The following is a 14,026-nucleotide window of genomic DNA, read 5'->3' as shown; positions in this document are numbered from 1 at the left end:
CTAGGAATAAATTTGGAATAGAATTAAGGAATAAAAAGAGTTACATTTTTGTTCTTTGGAACAATTCTAAAATCAAGCCAACCCAATTTTCATTTTTCTCTTTTATTTTCTTATTTTCTTCTTCCTTCTCTCTTCTTCTTTTGCCACTGCCACCGTCCACCACTGCTAGTTGCCGACGACTAGTTGGGCGAGGTTCGACAAGATTTGGCAAGCTCACTGGAGGCTCGCCTAGCCACCGACAAGGCTCGGCCTTGCCTAAGCCTTCCCTGGCAACCGGCAAGCCTCGCCTAGCGAGGCGAGGCTCGAACCTCCCTCGGCCATCGGTGGGGCTAAACCTCGTCGGGCCATTATGAGGTCGACCTCAAGTCCCGCTAGTGGTTGGGCAAGTTTGGCCTCGCCAACTCTAGACGAGGCTCCTCGCCCAACGAAGGCTTGGCCGAGCCTCTCCCAGCTATTGGCAAGGCTTGATTGACAAGGCACGGCCTCATCAAGGGTTAGCAAAGCTCTAGCGAGGTCACTGGCCCTTATTTGGCTGGTTGCCAATCATCCCGAGGCCATCGACCAGGCAAGCTTGAAGAAGAAGAGAAAGAAAAGAAAAGAAGAAAAAAAGAGAGAAAAAAAGTTATTTAAAAATTAAAGGAATATTATTTAGATTAGAAACTCTTAGAACCGTACCAAATGCAATTATATTCCAAGAATAGAAATTTTAGATAATTACCAAACGTCTTAAAATGCTTAGAAATTGTTCTTGGGAATAGAATAAAAAAGAATAATTTCTGATCAAAAATTGTTTTCGAAATTGGAATGGTTACAAAAGTACCCTAATGTTGCGTGTAAGAAAAGACCAACTTGAGTTGCCCGAGAAGAAGAAGCATTGTGTTTGTTTGCTTTTTAGGCTTGCTGCTAGGGCAAGAAGCCACAAAAAATCTTAAATTATACACATTGTCGTACATTTATTTTGATTTTTTTTTTTTTTGATATCAAAAATTCCAAACTAGACCCAATATCTTTGGATTTGAGCTTCACCTTGGTGGATCTTGATGGACACTGCTTGATCCAGCCCTAGCCTCTAAATTCTAGTTCATTGCTAAAGGCCCGGAAGTCGTCCAAGGGTTGATTTCTAGTCATAGTTTGAAACATGATTTCCAATTTGTTAAAAAAGAAATCATTTTTTTTTACATTTAAGTACAAGTTTTCTATTAACTCATTTTTTAGATAATGAGAATGTTGAAAAATGAAGAAATTTAATCCTTTGAAAAATATTTTTTGCAAAATAAGTGGAATCTAACTGTCTACCTAGTGATACGGAGAGAATGAGTTAGTCTCACCCTCCCTTCCCTCTTTTTTATTGATTTTGTTTGCGTTTCATTGCTTTTTCTTGCTCTTTCTTCTCTCTTGATTTAGATTTGGGCACTCTATTCTCTTGGTCTAGTTTTCGATTTGAGAGTTTGAACTTTATCAATCTAGTTCTAGAATCTGGTACTATATTCTCCTAATCTAATTCTAGGAATTTAATAAATATGCTTTTAATGATTCAATGACCATTTACTTTGTTCATGTATAAGTTACCTGCCTTCAGCTTCAATGATAATTGTAGGAGTTTTGGTATCTTGTTGAATTATGAAGATTTGCTCATCCACATGTTAGATTTGTATTTACTTGACTTATTTTGGTTGTTTCCATATGACGATAATGTAGAGGAAGCCGAACTTAGGCTCACAATGTCAAGTGGCAATGTTGTAAAAATTGGAGAAGAAATTTATGACGTGTGCTCATCACTGACAAAGACACGAGATCTAATGATTGGCTACTTATTTTGTTTGATAGATTTGTTCTTGTGGAATGAGTGTATGCTGAACTTTGCCGATGCTCCGTTAATCTTTCTTGTTTGTTGGATTTGGTTTTGCTTTCAGTATTTTTGCTTTTTTTGATTTATTTTGCTATAAATATTATATATTTTTGTATCCTTTTAACTAATGAATACAATTTTCTTTCGAAAAAAAAAAGTGCGAATCGGGAAAAAAGAAAACATTAAATCTAACGCGGGGGTGTTTCAGGTACATTAGTTTCCTTTTTGGGGGCTGATTTATTTTTCTTTTGATTGCGGTGGTTTTGATTTGTTCATATGCACTTCTAACTTCATAAATAATGGTAGAGATGGGTAATTCCTAATTTGCTTTTGACTCGTTGGGATGTCAAGGTCTCAGAATCTTTAAGTGAACCAGTGCTTCGTACTGCTTTTAATGTTTGGGTTTATAAGCTTTAATTTACGCCCACATGAAATAAGCACGTGTGAAATTTTTGACTGCCCCATCGTCCCTTTAATTCTGCTGCGATAAACAAAGCTTCTCCCAACTTAATTTCAAAGGGGCGTCCGGATATTTTTCCATTTTTTTTAGCAAGTTCCATTCGACATTATATAAAGCAAGTAGCAAGCATCAGCAACAAAGCGGCATAAATGATGCAAGAATGGAAATTTAAAAAGTTACGAATAAATTAATAAAGCAGCTAAGTACTAAGCATCAAGCACCAGTGGTCTAGTGGTAGAATAGTACCCTGCCACGACACAGACCCGGGTTCGATTTCCGGCTGGTGCATTTCCCCGGTGAAGGAGCTGTGACGACTTGCGATCGTGATCGTTGATTCCATCACGCCATAAGATCCATCTGAGGATCAAATATCTCGCAAACCCCTGAGCTTCTATTTTTTTGTTGTTTTTTTTTTTTTATGGCTTTTGCAGTCATCTCCAATCCAATATTCCCTTATGTGGATAGTCTACTATGGACACCCTTAATTACTAAGGAAACACAACCACATCATTTTCCCATCCCCCCTTGTTGTGGTGCGCCCCGGGTAAAGTGCACCTCTTCCTCAAACTTTCGAGTACCTTTTCTTTCTTCATTCTTCATACCGTTGAGATCTGCTCTGTAACGCAAGCCAATCCTCGTACTCTAACCGCAGAAGAAGAAGGAGGCGCAACTTAGTCAAAATGGAATGAACTCACCGATGTCGAAACGTGATTTTTCCACGACTGTCCCAATAAACGATTGCTGAGAATTGTCAAAAGCGAGCTGTTAAAAGTTGAAAATTTCTCCATGTATGTCAGCAATACTTACCTGAGAGTTGGCTAAGTTAAGAGTATATCGCTTTGTTGCACTCGCAGCTTTGAGTTTAGAGTACAAATATTTTATATCTTCCATCATTTCCTCCTCCGTCTGTCCACTTGCTCTGATTTTCAAATTAGCAAAATGGTATGACCTGGATATCAACGTTGAATAATTACACATTAATAAAAAGAGTAGAAGAAATCAACTACATGAAAATGAGGGCGATTTGATATTTGGTGTAAACCTTCTCGGCCAATCCTACAAATGATAGCCAAGACACCAGAAGTGGTTGGCATACATGCTTGGATAGTTGTCCGACGCGATTATCATCTGTAGTCATAATTCCGTTTGTTTCAAGAAAATGGAAATGATATTTGCACTAGAAAAAATAAATAAATTAGGGTGAATCACTTTGTTTTCCATCATATTCAATAGCATCGGTTTCACTTAACCTTTGTGTCTGAAACTTAAGCAAGATTAGCGAAAGAATACCTGGGACAATGTAGAATGATATCGGCACCTACGGAACTCCCGTCAAGGAAAGTGACTTCACCATCTTCGTGGACCTTTTCGATCTACACTCAGTTCACTTTCATTAATGTATTGAACAGACTACTCGAGGCCCCAAGTTTCGCAACAATCTTGCGATGAAAGACAGGACCAGTTTTTACCATGGGAATCGACTTCGTAAGATCTAGATGCCGCATGAACTTCTTCGGTGACCTCGGCAATGTCCCGAGAGATGTCCGCCGCACTTGCAGCACTCCCTATCAAGACAACCTCCTGTTGAGAAGCCAAAAGAACGAATCCGTTTAGCATGCAATTTGACAATCTCGATCAGGAGAAAAACGAGCACTTAAAAGAAATGGGGAGGGGAGAATTAAAATCATCCTCCTTTCTCTATAACATAAACACAAAAGAAATGCCAGATTGTTCCAAACTCTTGAATAGAACAGTTCACTCAATAGGGGAGCAGTTGACTTCATGAAAGATTACTCAAAATCCCTCACTCCCTGATTGCCGCCGCTGCCTGGACGCATGCTGCCTTGTGGAGCCAGAGTGCCGGTGCCTATCGGTCTTCGCTCAAACAACACTTCGTTCGAAAATTAAATGCACTTTGAGACTTTTGTTTTTAGGGATTTAGCTTCTTTTCTTTTTTTTTTTACAAATATTTGGACAAAAAAACTCTTGCTTTGGTCCTCGGAAAAATCACATGCTCGTTGGCCGGTGAACAATTGGGTAGTCGACAAACTCGGATGCTTATTTGAAGCTAATCTGATTACTTCGTATCTTTATTTAAAGTAAGATCCACTTTAAACCTTTTTTTTTTATAAGAAAATAATTCCATATCGTACTTTTATTTAGAATTTTCCCTTTTTGATATCATAATTATGATTTCTCTTCTCATATTAATAATCTTTCTTAAGTTACAAACATAAATGTTTGACATAGATTCCTACATCAAATTAGGCCAATCAATTTAAATAAACCTATAAATGTTAAAAATGAGGAATGTGAGAGATAGAGAGACAAAGCGAAGCGTTAGATCAAGTCAGGTCTAGTCGAGAGTCTAGTCAGATCACTCGTTTACGTTGACAGATACCCTTGACTAAGCCTGGAGGCTCTCTTGCGAGTTCCTCCTTATACCCTATTAGCTCATCGGTCCAATCAATGCTAACACAATACCACACATGCCATAGCATCCTATATACGTGGGTTAGAATGAACAGTGTGAACAGAAAACATCAGCGCTTAGCATGGCTTGGTTTTAATCTATGTATATTCGATCAATCGACCAAAAAAAAAACCGGATTAGGTATAAAGATTAAAAAAAAGAAAAGGAAAATAGAATAGTCGCCGCTGCCTTCACCACCAGTCTCGTTCGCCGTGACTCCTCGCGAAACGAGCTCTCTAATCTGACTTTACAGCTCTGTAAGAGATGAAAAGATATGATTTTTCAGAACTGGTCGGGATTTTTATAATTGAGCATCGTGCTGTAGTTTCTCTCTTTTCATTAGCTTCGTACATCTTCAGGTATGGGCCTCTTCAGCAAAATTAGGGATGTGACATGGGCCTACTTGCCCAAAGGACCACGGGCTTTAGGGAGTGAATTGACGACGATTCCTTCCCTAATTTGGTCCTTTAATGTCTACTATAGTCGGTCAACGCAATCACCTTTTCCGCACATCTTTATCATGTGACGATTTACCATAGATTCCCTTCTAAAAAGCTAGGTAACGTCAACACAGCTTTAGAGGCAATAGTACTATCAATGGAATTCGTGTCGACTTACTTCTTTTAACATAAAATGTGATGGCTGATTGAATTAATCATTAAGTTCGTGAGCTACGCATCGAATCGAGCTGCATACTCTAACCGTTATCGTTTGCTTGTTGCATTTACCAACTCCCAAACTCAATCTGATTGATCATGCAGTATGCAAAATGTTCCGCTTATAGAGTAATAGATAATTTTATAACTAACGAGAAAAATGTAAAGCCTACCAAGGGAGAGTGGTGCCATCGAGCTGGACCATTGCAAAGCAATATCATTGCTTCAAATGATTGAAAAAAGAAGGAAGGATTATATTAGTGACAATCTGTTTTATGGAAATCGAATTTTCTAAACTCCCTCCCTTATGGAGGCAACTGAGAAACTAAAAAAAGGAAAAAAAAAAAAAAAACATGAATTCAGGACTTACTTGATATGATGTAAGATTTCGCAAACTCTTTATCAATCGTTCAAAAAATTTAATAAGTTACTATATGTAATCGTGATTTTAATATTTAAATATTCGAAATGTTAGTTTTCTGAACTGGAAAGTCTTACCTCTTCTATAGTTTTGTGGGTGATTAATAGGCACGGAATGATTACTTATCCTAAACGATATCATGATTAAAATATGCGTGGAAGGGACAACAGATCCTGCACGATTAACAACACTAATAATGATAATAATAATTTAAAAATAAAAGATGGAAACTTCAGACCACGGGTGGACTAAGAAGAGGCAAGTAGCACAAAAACAATGCCAATAAGGCTGGAGCATTATCATTGACCACACACACACACACACACACAAAGAAAAGATAAAGTTAAAAAAAAAAAAAGAGAGGTTGGAACATCAATAAATAAATAAATAAATGGTATGGTGACCACTCGAGCAGGACAGAGAATTAAATTATTTTTAAATGTCTGCCGTCCAGCTCCGACCACAAAAGCAGGCAACCGAGACAACCTGTTCGGCAGAAGCTAACTAAGATTGAGAAAACGTGTGCCGCTATTCATCTCCATCAAGTCCACTTCGGTACTTCATTCACACGCTTAGACAATGCTTAATCCGTCTCGAATCTCGCTGTTCTAATCAACGACGAGCCTCGACATCGGGACTCGGTGACCTCGTCCAACTGGATCGATCCTCAAGAGAGCCGACCGACCTCATCTGTGAACTAGGCGCACGAGATAGTTTGGTCAAGTGCAAACGATCTCGATACGATGTTTTGCCTCACGCAATATCTTGATGAATGTGAGTAAGCAAAAATCTATAGACCCGAGTTCTATCATCAATTTGTAGTGGAGGGAGCACCCATCTTAGCACGATGTTGAATTTAATCCTATTTGTTCGTCTAATTCCTATTGGTACGTTCACAAAAAGGGTTTGTGATAGAAAACACTCAATTTTTTTTTTATGTTTTTGTCATGATCGGTCATTAAGGGCGCGAATGATGATAATTTTGTTCTTGAAATTGATTTTTTTTTTTTTTTTTATTTCTCAGACAAGTTTTTGAGAAAAGTACGCGTTTTATAACCATAAAAATTTATGTTTTTGAAATAAAAATTTGTTTGATAAGAATATAAAATTCCATCCTTTTCGAGTGATGGTGGAAAGCGGGAGGCTGGTGGCCGACACTTGGCGTCAAGTGTGCAGCGGGCGGCGATGGGCGGCGAGTGGCGACAAGAGTGGACAATGAGAATAGTTTTTATTTTTTACTTTTGTTCCAGAAATAGAATAATTAAAAATAGAAAAACAAAAAAATCGAATACTGATCATGTGCGCCCTGAATTCTTGCATCTCATTGTATCGAATTATGTTATTAGGAAAACCGTTGGAAAACAAACATTGCTATCACCCACGTCATGACCTTTTTGTTCTTCGGAATGATTCTATGATCTCTAGGAGATGCTCTTTCTCTTTACAACCTTTCACCATTAAATCGAAATGCAATAAATTTCAATCCTACAAATATATTTTGACTTGAATGAGCGTGATATCTTAATTTTTATATTTTACTCAGAGGCATCTTTCGGTACCATGTATGTAACCCACCATTTTCAATCTTCGAGAAAACGAAGTAGCAAGCAAAAGATTCAACATAATCAACTGATTGATAAATGGGGGGGAGCTATGGTGTAATTTGTCCAGCGAGGAATGAGTAGGGTTTCTTCTGGTATTGGTCAGGAAGCGCGAAAGAAGGGGAAGGCCGGAATGTGGAGGGGACGCTTTTTCTGCAGGTGGAGTTGTACCAACCGAGGCACGTCCGCCTGCGACTGGTCAGTCCTCGAAAAGTCTTGGAAAATCTTTGATCCTAGAGAGAGAGAGAGAGAGAGAGAGAGGAGGGGAATCTTGCTAGACCAAGAGAGGGAGAGGGAGAGTGAAAGAGACAGAAAGCTTTTCCCAAGTTTTTCTTTTTTCTTTTTTCTCTTTTTATTATTATGACAAGAACTGAAGTGGGGAAAAGAGAACTGATGGGATTTGGGCTGAGGTTAACCCTCTTGGCCATTTCTCCTTTTTAACGCAATGCAAGCGTGAGACGAGAGGAGAGAGAGAGAGAGAGAGAGAGAGAGAGAGTTTCCATCAGTTGTCTCCAAAGATCCGATTCTTTCTCTCTTTTTCTCTCTCTCTCTGTCCGTCTCTCTGTTGTTTTCTTTCCTCAGATATTTATTTATTGTGTCGTTCTCTTTCCTCTCATCCATTTCCACGAATAATATCTCCCACCGTTGCGTGTGCTTCCGTTCATGGGATCATGCAATTTCGTTCGCTTTTTTCCTATCGTAGAGAATGAGAATTTCGCTGCGGGGAGAGGAGGAGGAGGAGGAGGAGAAAGCACCCTCCTTTCTTGAGCTTCGACGGTTCTTGGTACTCTCTCTTCCTTCTCTCTCTCTCTAGAAAGTCTTTTGTGTTTTTTCCTTCTGTTCTGTGTTTGCTGCCTGTGTCTGATCTCGTCCGGTTCCTATTTCATTACCCAGAAGCTAAAAATGTTCCCTTTCGGGTGACACACGAGCTGAATGCGGAGTTTGAGGTCACCGGATTTCTGGGTATTCTTCTTCTTTTTTCCGTTCTAGTTTTACATTGAATATGCCTTCCTTTCTGTGGGTAGATGTGATAGCTGCAAATATTAATTGTTCTGACGGCGTCCGATGTTTCATTAACCCTGCTCAAGTCCTCGCTGAGCCTCTTGAGTAGAGGAACCTTTCACAGAGAGAGAGAGAGAGAGAGAGAGAGAGAGGTACATCTGATGTGTGATTTTGTTGGATCATATGAATAGAGAAGATTGGTGCTTACTTTGTATAGTTTCTCAACTGTTTCTGACATAGAAATTCGGCAAGCTTTTCTCCCCCGGCAATGGTTGGGATCGGATATTATGATGTTGTGCTGGTTTTGCCTTAGTGATGGATAATATTTTAGGAGGCAAGTAAAAGAGTGTTCAGCAGTTACTGCTATGGGTCCTATCTCCTATGTTGAGCTTATTGATTGCACGGGGAATGATTCCGAGTGATGGGTTGCTTTTACTTCCTCTCCTGAATTCACGAAATTGACACCAAAGGATGATGTTGGAATGGTGGGTATGACTGTTCGCATTGACTTTTCTATTTTTCGTTCCTCTGTATTACATTAGAGTGGCTTTGCAATTGGGCAGTATATATGATTTAAATGAATGATACACGCAGCATGTATGCAGTAGATAGAGCTTGAGGACTTACGTATCTGCTGTTCTGAACCTCGAAGTTACTGGAATTGTTTGGACGGTGCTCTTTCTCTGAGGCTTCACTTCAAGCAATGAAAGAAATGAACTCTTCACTGTGCACGGTTTACAAAATGAGTTAGGCGATTAGAGGATCACTGTGCATCCTCCATGGCTGCAGTCACTTCAGTCTTTTAGATTAGTCCAATTGCCATCACTCGCCAATTACTCTTCAGCCAGTCTAGTTTCTGCTCTCTGCTACTATGAAAATTGGCACTTCGCCACTCAACCGTTAATCATAAATGCCTCAACGATGTGTGATTGTAAATCCGATAGCAGAAAATGCAAAATGTATGCTCACATAAATATTTTCTTTTGTCTGCTTGGATGCATAAATCATTCGACCATTTATTTTCAGATTGTTTCAGAGGAAAAATCTATGGAGGAGAGGCTCTGACTTGAACACAAGGAATAAGGACACTTTTTGAACTTGAGTACATCAAATTTGTGGAAGAGATGAAGAACCAAGTTGATTTAAACGTGAGCTTAGTGCAGGGGCACAATGATTCACATAGAGAATGTATGAAGCATACAATTATCAACCAAGAGCTCATCTTCAGGAGTCAGGTAAGGTGGCATAGATTATTGAGTATCTACGTAAGGTAGTAGTGGGTCTTATGTTGTAGCAATCACCATAATTTTGAGGTGTGTCGACGTTTCATCTCGGTTGCCCGTTGGGTGAGAAATTTCTCTACTATTGGGGTGTTCTTGGGGGTGATGGCATGACTTTTTCAGTTTCTACAGATGTTTCAGTCATCATCTTTTATCATCTGTGTCCAAATAGACAACAACCAGATTGCCTTTGAGATTTTCGCCTTCATTTTACCCAACTGAAAAAGGTTCTCAACATATCACTGCTTTTTCTATCTTTTGTCTATTCGTAGATCCTTGAGCTCCATAGATTATACAAGATGCAGAAGATGCTAATGCAAGAACTCAGCTGGAAAGAGCCCAGAAATTGCAATGTTTGGAAAGCCAGCACTCAGTCAAATCTAACACAACTTACAATTATAACAAGAAACTCACTGCCTGAGGACGTCATTTTTCATGAAACTCCAAAGGTAAGGCTGTGAACTTCAAGCTATGCTAACAACATTTTATTTCAGTCTGCAAGCTTCCATTTTTCCTTGCCCACGTGTTTGCTTAGGCTTCTGAAAATTTGCGACTTGTTTGCTAAATATGATTTTCCCACTACCTCGGACGCATCTGATCAGGATCTGAGCTCAATTTGTGTTCTTTAATCTGACAAATGCGACATTGTTCACAAATAAAATTTAAGGAGGCTTCATAAATATTGCCCAACCAGGCTGTAGAGGAATGCACCTCCTCCTGCAACAATCTTCAGCGGAGGCACCTTGATCTCAAGGAGAGGATGATAAACTGTGAACTTCCTGCTATTGAGTATTCCAACAGCAGTGATGCATGCTGTTTTGAAAAGCAATTTTTTGGAGATTATTTGAAAGGGTCAGAAGACGGTCCTCGTTCCTGTGGCAATGATTTTGCCAATCTCAATAATTTGAAGCTTTCCTTGACCAATGGAGAGTGCAGTGAGAAGATGGGAGGCATTTTGACTATGCCGGATGCCAAGAGGAAATACCCCTGTTCCCATGGCATTACAAATCCTCAACTTCCGGTTAGAAGGATGTTCAATGAGAATGATAGAGTCACGTCTTTGCCACATGAAAATGATTTCAACTTGTCCCTTTTATCTGGTCAAAGCATCTCAAAGAGTGCAAAGTATGATCCATCTGATGGGATCATATACTCTGAAAGCCAACCCAGGTTCAACTTTCTGGATGAAGGTATGCACTATCCGATTGTATGGTATCCTTGACGCTTCTTTTTTCCCTTTGACTAGTTCTTGGGCAAGTCAAAAGGGTGTTTGTCACCATCGTTTTGTCCTTTGCAGCTCGGAAGGAGTACGTCACAAAAAGCACAGACAACAGTCTCCAGCCTAGGAAGCCTCCTGTTGTCGATCTTAATACAATTATTGTTGATAACTCACCTTGTTGCTCAAATGATGCTACTGCTGTTACCAATCACTCGACGTCCATAGCTGGGAAGGTTCGTCCAGACGGTTGTTGTATTTTTGGTTATATCATGAAAGATGACATCAGCAGCTCAGATGAAAGGCATAACATGCCTCAAGGAGAAAGACTCTTGAATGATGCCATGCTGAACTCATCCGAGGGCAAAGCTAATAGTGGACTCACAGAAAAGAATCACTGTGATGATGCCATTAGAGTTGCTGAGATTAGTTCCATGGATCTTGAGGCTTCATCCAGGAGGCTACCAGGCTGTTTTGAATGTCTTGGCACTGACAATGGTAATATTAAGAATGAAGATGTCGAGCTTACATCAGAATCTTCAAATAGTCTTGTCCTGGAGCAGCAGGAGGATAATGCACGAGCAAAAGATTCTGAGGATGATGAGAAAGACGCTCTGCTTTTTTCATCTAAGAAAAGCTGTCAAGACTCAAGTCAAGATGGACACCGGCAGATGCAATGTGGGATCAGAAGTACGGGTAGTGATTCAAGCAGCATAAAAACAGCACAATCTGGACACGGAGTTGGAAACTCAAGCTGTTTGATGTCAGAAGAAAAATCAATAGCACGTCAAACCGTGGAAACCTCATTGGACAAGCAGGAAACAGCAGAAAGAATAAGCATTGGACCTGAGAACAATTGCCTGGGAAGGAAAGATTCACCTGAAGGTGATAAATTGATCCAAGAAGCAGCTGAATCACTTGTCCGAATTTCACTTACTGATCCAGCTTGGTTTGAAGATCGTTCTAGGCAGGTGGGATCTAATGAAGTAGAAAAGGGTGGTGATAATCCTACAAAACCTCTGTCTTCTTCTGATTCCTACGAGTTGAACGTGCTCATGCTAGAGGAAAGCAGTACAGAGGATTATTCAGTTACCTCGAAGGCATTCGACATTGCAGAAGTGTCAGATAAGGATTTCAGCATTAGGCTGAGAAGGGGTAGGAGATTGAAAGACTTTCAGAAGGAGATATTGCCCGGGTTAGCATCTCTTTCCAGGCATGAGATTCTCGAAGATGTCAACATTCTAGAGGGAGTCATTAGGTCAAGGGAATACCGGAAGTTAAGAGCCAAGATGGCTGATGGGGAGATGGTGTGCGCTCCCTTGAGAAGCAGACGATCGAGATCCTATCACGCAGGACGAAGAAGATATAGTTGACTAATATTGCTTCTTAGATTTTATTTGCCTTCCTATATGACTGCAAGTGATGTGGCCTCGGATACCAATTATTGTTTTCTCTTGCCATGGCTATGTTTTAGAAGCTTTTTGATGCAAAGAATGTTATTCTAGTCTGGTGAGGGATTTATGCATACTGTAGACATCGATCTTTTAGTGTTGCCATCATCCTGTCTTGGTTATTCATTGCAGTAGGACAGCTGTGTCGTAAGTTATAAAACAGAGGTTTACGCACTTGCTGTGAAAAATCCCACTGTTCAGGGATGATCTTTGTAAAAGTTATCTTTGCAAATGATTGTCACAATTCAGATTAGGAAAATCGTTCCAGGCCAAGTTTATCTCATGATGTGCGTCTCCTAGTGATTTAGCTTTGTATACTGATTCCTTGTGCAGTTTCTGTTAAGCGATCAGTGTGGATAGACTTGTGCGTTTAATTTATCAAAAAAATAAACAGGAACTTGTCAAGTACTCTTCTTATGCAGCTTGATGATCGCGGTTTAACCGTTTCTGTTGCTGCCTAAAATTCGAGTGATGCTTTGATCAGCCAAGACAGATGGAAGATGGAACGCCATCTATGCATGTTCAGCTCCCTTGATTTAGTGATGCAAAAACGGATCATCCTGCGACATTAGCAAGAGAAACTCTTGACCGATTATCATTGGGAGCTTTGAAACAGCCTTATCCCGATTGGCAATCCGGCTATTCAGTCATAATTTGCGGATGCCAGCCAATGTTTAAGTTGGCAATTCTTCTTGATCGGACAAAAGACATTGGTGATGTCACCTAGCTTTCCCTGGTGAATTCCACATTGAGGTGAAAGATCTAGAACGTGACATTGAATCCATCAAGAACCTCAAGACTCTTATGAGAGCAAGAGGAGGAGGACCCCCATTTTCTTTTTAGGGTGAAGATTGATAAAATCTCTCTCTTGATGTGGATCTGCCCCACCTCACGAGTTTTGTCCTTCTGATTGAACATGTTGGTCATTGGATTCTTACTCATGTTGCTGCAAGAGTCAAGGACTAAATCTTTAAAGGAAAATGTTCTGAGATACACTCACACTCATATTCTACAATGAATCATTCTGGCTCTCATGAACTGTCCAGTGAGTGGGACTGAAAATGATGACTTCAGATTGATTCATGAATCGATTGATTTATATGGAAGGTTTCCTCAAACATGAGCACTGACCCTTTGGTTCCTTCTCTCTCCTTGCAACACTTGCAAAGCTATTCCCTTTTAGCTTCAGTGGTAGGCCCAGCAATTCATCTTCTTTCATCAGCATTGCACCTCAATTTGTTGTATTGGGTCTTATCTTTTGGTGCAGTCCGACCTATTCGCATGCTCCTCGACTGGTCCAACCTCCCGAGAGAATCAAAGTCCCTAAGGGTCGAAATCTCCGCTCCGTCTACAGAAAATTCGATCCTTGGCCTAGGGTACAAGCCTAGGATGGCTAAAGACTAAAGTTTACCTGCTCGAGCCAACCCCTAGGCTAGAATGTTTCTGGTAGAGCCATCAAATTTAAGGCATTTGAACCCGAAATCGAACGAGATAAACCGAACAGAGAGCCCCCCTAAAAAAATAAAAAAGAGAGAGAGAAAAAAAAAAAAAAAACACCTTTAAAGTATGCTGTCAAGAGGGAAAAATTTCTCCTCTAGTATGGTTTATACTAACGGA

At 39.9% G+C, this 14,026-nt stretch overlaps 1 protein-coding gene across 4 annotated transcripts; it reads left to right on the top strand.

The window, feature by feature from the left end:
* The first annotated feature begins 7,922 nt into the window (after positions 1–7,922).
* LOC104443706 lies at positions 7,923–12,692 on the top strand. 4 transcript variants are annotated; one of them, XM_039312852.1, is made up of 6 exons: positions 7,923–8,244; positions 8,355–8,423; positions 9,489–9,697; positions 10,015–10,191; positions 10,437–10,932; positions 11,040–12,692. In XM_039312852.1, exons 3-6 carry the CDS (start codon positions 9,587–9,589, stop codon positions 12,329–12,331), a joined length of 2,076 nt encoding a protein of 691 aa, XP_039168786.1. In that variant the 5' UTR covers positions 7,923–8,244; positions 8,355–8,423; positions 9,489–9,586; the 3' UTR covers positions 12,332–12,692. The 4 variants fall into 4 exon arrangements, with proteins under 4 accessions (XP_039168786.1, XP_039168787.1, XP_039168788.1 ...); XM_039312853.1 differs by lacking the exon at positions 8,355–8,423; XM_039312854.1 differs by lacking the exons at positions 7,923–8,244; positions 8,355–8,423 and adding an exon at positions 8,496–8,947.
* The last annotated feature ends 1,334 nt before the right edge of the window (positions 12,693–14,026 follow it).

This window comes from Eucalyptus grandis, chromosome 5, assembly GCF_016545825.1.
Source record: "Eucalyptus grandis isolate ANBG69807.140 chromosome 5, ASM1654582v1, whole genome shotgun sequence".
NCBI classification, from domain to species: domain Eukaryota; kingdom Viridiplantae; phylum Streptophyta; class Magnoliopsida; order Myrtales; family Myrtaceae; genus Eucalyptus; species Eucalyptus grandis.
This window is presented reverse-complemented; position numbering and strand designations above follow the sequence as displayed.